At 33.8% G+C, this 6,330-nt stretch overlaps 2 protein-coding genes across 2 annotated transcripts; both read left to right on the top strand.

Annotated features, from left to right (window-relative positions):
- LOC142518118 (uncharacterized) lies at nucleotides 1-3,681 on the top strand. The gene is made up of 4 exons (XM_075620799.1): nucleotides 1-297; nucleotides 554-775; nucleotides 1,751-1,863; nucleotides 3,064-3,681. The coding sequence occupies exons 1-4, from the start codon at nucleotides 112-114 to the stop codon at nucleotides 3,431-3,433; spliced, it is 891 nt and encodes a 296-aa protein (XP_075476914.1). The 5' UTR covers nucleotides 1-111; the 3' UTR covers nucleotides 3,434-3,681.
- Nucleotides 3,682-5,281: 1,600 nt separating this feature from the next.
- Nucleotides 5,282-5,844, top strand: LOC142519204 (uncharacterized). Its single transcript, XM_075622142.1, has one exon. The coding sequence runs from the start codon at nucleotides 5,415-5,417 to the stop codon at nucleotides 5,577-5,579; it is 165 nt and encodes a 54-aa protein (XP_075478257.1). The 5' UTR covers nucleotides 5,282-5,414; the 3' UTR covers nucleotides 5,580-5,844.
- The last annotated feature ends 486 nt before the right edge of the window (nucleotides 5,845-6,330 follow it).

The raw sequence follows: 6,330 nt of genomic DNA, 5'->3' as shown, positions 1-6,330 counted from the left end.
AACTGTTGCCACACACTGTTTTGACCCCTTCGAATCTTCGATCACACCTACTCTCCTAGGTTCTAACCGGACTGACCGGGGTGGATTTGTCTAGTGGTTTATGGTTGCACCATGGCGGATGTGCGGAGCGTTGGGGTGGTGGGAGGCGGCCAAATGGGCTCCGGAATAGCCCAACTGGCTGCCGTGAACGGCCTTGAAGTATGGCTTCACGATTCCGATGCCGGTGTTATCACCAGAGCCCACCAAACAATTTCTTCCAGGATCCAACGCCTCGTCTCCAAAAGGATACTCACTAAGGTCCCACGTTATTCTTAAGCCCAAGATTTCTGAACCATGTGTTGGTTATTAGCTGTTAACTTGTAGAATTTTCGTTTTCCCATTACAAATATGGGAACATGGTTGTTTGGATTTTCATGTTTGCATTGGTTCTTTATAAAATTTGTGCCGGATTTAATCGTGGAGAGTACCTTGTTTGTTCAAGATAATTTTGAACATATTCTGGCTTCTGCTGATTGTATGTGGTTTGTTGAGGTTTCAGCTCCATTTCTAACAGGAAAAAGGTGCCGAAGCTATAAGAAATTTGAGGTGTACTTCGACTTTGGAGGATTTCTGTTCTGTGGATATTGTGATTGAGGCCATTGTGGAATCTGAGGAGGTTAAGAAGAATTTGTTCGCTAAATTGGATAAGATCGTTAAAAGTTCTGCCATCTTGGCTTCTAACACTAGCTCTATTTCTATTACCCGTCTAGGGTCTGCAACCAATCGCCCCAGCCAGGTTTCATACTCCACTTGACATTGATGTATTCTTTAGCGAATACTTTATGATGCGCTTGAAGTTGGCGGATTTCACCATATAAGTAGCATCATACTTACAACTAGCAGATATTTTTTCAAATAAACAGAGTAGCTACATTCGGTTGAAATGGTATAAATGTTTGACTCGTGATATGAGTCCAGTATGGCCACTTGATGAAAATGGACTTATTTGCCTGGATGAGAGATTTTTTTAGATTCTCTACCCAACATAGAAATTTGCTGCATCCGGTTTTGCTGTTAATCTACCTTGATAAAAATGTCTTAACAATTGAATTGATTTATTGCAACAATAAATCTTGAAATCCTATGCTGACATTGTGAAATGATCAGGATGATTAAGTGTAACGTGCAAAAATTTCGGAGCTAAGTGAGGTGGTGTTAGCTGTCTGTCTTAAAATTTATGACAAACATTTTTTTGGTGGTCAAAGACACTGAAAAAAAGTTATTTTGAAATTACATGATCATAGCAACCACATCGAGGCTATGATATAGAATTGAAAAGGAGTTGTGGACTGATTTCCTGTCTCTCAACATTTATTTTGTATTTTACTGTGCATCATATATTCTTGATTGCTTTTATTGTTGTACGACTCACCTATGCTCTCATATTTGGTCTATTGTCCATGCTGTGACTCCAAAATGAAAAGCATGTGATTGTTTCGAGTCCAATGAAAAGAGTACTTAATGTCTCTGCTAATCACATTGTAACTTCCAAATGATGCTTGGTTGTATTTTCCAACACTTTCTTAAAGATTTTAGAATTTGTTACTCAGGTATGTTTGGTGATTATCTGCAATGCTTTATCATAACGAACTTGATATTCGCTTAACCCTTTGGAATTATAATGATGCTTTGGAATTATACTTTTTAACTTTGGCATACTGTGTGCAAGTACCATTGAGGCTTCTTGTTTTTAGTTTTTTTTTAACTGCAGGTGATAGGAATGCATTTTATGAATCCTCCACCTATTATGAAATTGGTTGAGATTATAAGAGGAGCCAACACATCAAATAAGACTTTTAATACCACAAAAGTCTTGGCGGAGAGGTGACTTGTAGAATTACTTGAGCTTTATCATTGCTAGTATTATACTCACTGCTTTTTCTCCCCTGTCAACTTTTATCACTCATTCATCTTTATCAGTCAACTAGTAAGAATTACGTGCGCCGCACTTGAATAACGTATTAAATATAATATATAATAACAAAAAAGAATTTAAATTTCTTCACATTTATAATAGGAATAAAATAAGTAATGATTGAAATTTCAAATAAACTATTTTTTTATATGTATTACATTTCTAATAATACTTAGATCTTAAGTTTCTTTCGATGAATGTGGATTACATTTTGAGCTTTACTATTCAATAACTATCTTTGACTTATTTATATTGATGAGTTTAATTTTTAATATTTATTATTTTGTTTGGCAATTTCTTTCCACATTTTGGCCCCTAATGGCATGTTAATTTAGGCGAGTACAAACCTTAATTCATTTTTTTTATTTATAATTAAAATATATTTCAAAAAGTTAAGTAAAAATACAAATAACTTAATATAATTTTTAACAGTAGTTAATTTTGTTATCATGGTAATACATTATATTCAAGTGCATCGGTTCTTATTTTCTTACCACTTGAATGTAGTTTATGTCGATATATTAGGAGGAAATATCAAAGAGAATGTTGTTTTCAATAACTTTCTCTCTTTTTTCAGGTTATTATTTTGTACCAACTAAAACTTAAACATATCAAGTGTAATGCTGCACTTATGATCACTTTTAACTTTTAATTTATGAACATTCATTATTACTCATCTCTCTACTATTTCATTTTAAATCACTTAAAAGTTTTTTCTAATCACTTTTAAATTATAAACTTATAATCATAAATTTCACATCCTAATTATTAACTAATAATCAGTAACAGTAGTAGTAAAAAAGTTCGATAAAATAATAGTAAAAAAATATAATGAAATGCACTAATAAATCTCAACAAAAGATTAGTATAATGTTAACATTGTTTTTCATTTTTGGCAGATATTTTGTGCCATGCCATTTGTTTCCTTGTCTCAGAATTACTTCACAATTGACTTGTGTCAGTCTAGTCTTGCCATGAATAAGCTGTTATTACGTATTAGGTTTATAATATAACGCCTTACACTACCTTTCACCCATCCATCAAACTTTTTAAGGCTGCATCTATCTTTTACATTCTCGCAATTGCTTCGGAATCCTGTATTTTTGCAGGTTCGGTAAGAAAATTATTTGTTCACAAGATTTCTCTGGCTTCGTGGTTAATCGAATTTTAATGCCAATGATCAACGAAGCGTTTCATGCACTATATACTGGAGTGGCATCGAAAGAAGACATAGATGCAGGAATGAAGCTGGGAACAAACCATCCAATGGGACCTCTCGAACTCGCCGATCACATTGGACTTGATGTTTGCTTGTCAATAATGAAAGTCCTCCATTCCGGGCTTGGGGATAGTAAGTACGTCCCATGCCCTCTCCTTGTGCAGTATGTCGATGCTGGTCGCCTTGGGAAGAAAAAGGGCATTGGTGTGTATAAATACAGTAACTCGCTTGAGAACATAAAGCCATCAGCTCGACTTTGAACACCCAACAGCTTAAAGCCTCTAGTATAATATTTCATTAGAAAGTAAAGATATATGTTTTTCTGACGTCTATCAACTTCTGCACAAATATGTCCTTCACAAATGCAATAAATGTAAGAACTATTACGCGTCGATAGCTCCTCTTCTGTAACTTTCCTTGCTAGCAGAATCATCCATGAACTCTTGCCTGGCTTGAATGTTCCTTGTATGATATTTAAACATGGCTGGTGGAAAAGGCTTTTGCATCATCATGAATCCTGCCTCGTTGTTATCTTTAGATTCTTTGTTTTGGATCTGGAACATTAGCACGTTAGTGAGCTTATATTGCCATCAAATCCTGCCTTGGTTGTTATTTTCAGTCAAATCATTGTGGAACTTTTATGTTAAACCGGACTGGTGTAGAATATTATTCCTTTTTCTTTAAGAATAATTCTTATTTTTCAAACTGATGTACACCCACATTTTCTTTTCCCTACACCCAACTTCTGTCTACCTCTAATCGAACTTTTGGTTGTTAGAAACAAAAAAAATCCCAACTGTAAATTTATTTTCGAAGTGTTGAAATTCCGAGACAAAACCCATTTAATTAAAACCACGTGTTCAGATCAATTAAACTCAAGTCTAATTATTTTTCTGACAATTATATATTTACTGAATAATCACATTTTTATTAGCGATGAGGTGATTCTAAATTTCCTTAATTGAATTAGACGTTCATTGTACGTTTTCCTGAGGAAACTAAACCCTGTGTATTTCATACTTGCTAGTTTCTAGTGATGGCTAAGATTTGAAGGCAACCCTCCACAGAAATTGCTTAGATTTGACAGAGTCTTTGAAATAATGATATATTCTCTCGAAAGAAACTGTTTCTTTCTATTTTCAAAAAAAATTACAATTGAGGATATCGTTGCGGGATCTCGAACATGAAACTTAAGTCACTATTTGACACACTTGGTGGCGGCGGGTTTCATTTGGACCAAAGGTTCCTGGCTAGAGTTAGTGCGACGAGTTGGTCCGATAAGGTTTAATAATAATAGATGATGTTGGGTTGGACTGACTTGCAACTTGTCATTTGATAGATCAAAAGAACGGACTAAAAAATTGTCAACTCAACCTATTTATTTGGCGAGATGGGACACATCGACTCGACGAATCCAATCTATTTTGACGACTGACAACTTGTTACTCAATACCAGCGAGACTTGACACACGCGATGTATGTGATTAGGTAAAAATAGATTTTTATTAAAAAATGAAAATTTATCAAATTTTTAAGTGAAATGATAGTATCAATTTTTGAAACCGAAATTATATAAGCTAATAAATATGATGAAAAAAGGATTTTTAGTAAAAAACAATATAATAAAATTATGTTTAATTTGATAAAATGAAAAATATTTTAGAAAATTCAAAATTATATCATGATCTCGTTTTATTAGTATATGATATTTATATATTATTAATAGTAATAGATATATAAACCATTACAAAATGGTAATGTTTTTAGAAACGAAAAAAACATTTAATTTGGACAGCGCCATTTAATTCAATCCTTTATGAGTGCCTGCCAGCCTAGAAATCTTAAAAACTTAAAATCATAGCAGTTCTCCTTGATGACCCACAGCCGAAGATACAAACAACCTACTCAAGAACAGAATAATCCCTCTACTAAAATCTACGAAAACATAAAATTCCAACATTAAAATTTGATTGGCCATCCCACCACCCTATTTCCTGTATTCTTCTTGGGTGGAGTTGAAATTTGAAAGTGATTTTTTCGGAATCCAATGATGAAAAGATATATTATTATATTATATATTCACCTTTTTTGCATGTACATATGACATTAATTATATATGTATATAAATAAATAAAAAGTAGACAGCAAAGAAAATAGAAAAGGCGAAGCCAAAGGTGCGATCTTTTCTTGCCATTCATTGTCAGGAATAGCTGATGCACAGAGAGGGGCAGGCATAAAGGAATGAAGTTCTTGTTCCAGTGTCCGTGCTGTTCTTGTTTCTGCTTCATGAAGCCGAACAAAAGCAAGCCGAAGGAGAAGAAAGAAGAAGCCAAGGTAGAGAAAGGAGAAGCCAAGGTAGAGAAAGGAGAAGCCAAGGAGAAGAAAGGAGAAGCCAAGGCAGACTGATGAATTCGTATGGAATTTATAATGAAGTAATATTATTTGTCATTCCCTTTTATATATCTTCTCTTTCTGTTTAAATATGTAAGTCGGTCGGCGATTATATTATGAACTACAAGATCTTCACTACAATATGTGGGTTTTTTGCTCGTGTTACTACTGTATGTACTTATTTTGGTGCAACTATTGGAGAATTGTTTACTTGCTGCCGTTTCAAGAACTGTGTTTGTGGCATAAACATGATTCAAGTTGGTCTTGAGTTCGGACGATCGCCATTTTTTCTTCGAACTGTTTTGGTTAGAATTTTGAAAACATATCGACGATTTCTTGATCTATTTCTTGTTCCATTTTTAAAAAAGAAACATGCCCATTTGATTGAGGATGACACGGGGAAGGAAAAAATAGAATTTTCTTCACTTTTAAATCAGATTCTTGACATTGTAGGACCAATTTATTTTGGCAGAGAAGAAAAATCAATTTATATGACCTTTTATCTAGTCCAACTATCGGCCAAAAATAACCATTAAATTGTTTTGAAGTTTGATTTTATATTTTCTTGAAAAAATATCCAACAATATATATGGATTCATTCTATCTATTACCAATTTACTACCTCAACTCTGTTATGGAACAACCACATATATACCTCATCTAGAGTGGTAGTTACAACAATGAGTTTCCATTGTGACTGGATATCATTAGTAAGGAGCAACAAAGAATCACACGAAGCAGGTACAAGGAATCAAACTTGTATTTG

The sequence above is a fragment of the Primulina tabacum genome, chromosome 11 (genome assembly GCF_025594145.1).
Source record: "Primulina tabacum isolate GXHZ01 chromosome 11, ASM2559414v2, whole genome shotgun sequence".
Lineage (NCBI taxonomy): Eukaryota > Viridiplantae > Streptophyta > Magnoliopsida > Lamiales > Gesneriaceae > Primulina > Primulina tabacum.
This window is presented reverse-complemented; position numbering and strand designations above follow the sequence as displayed.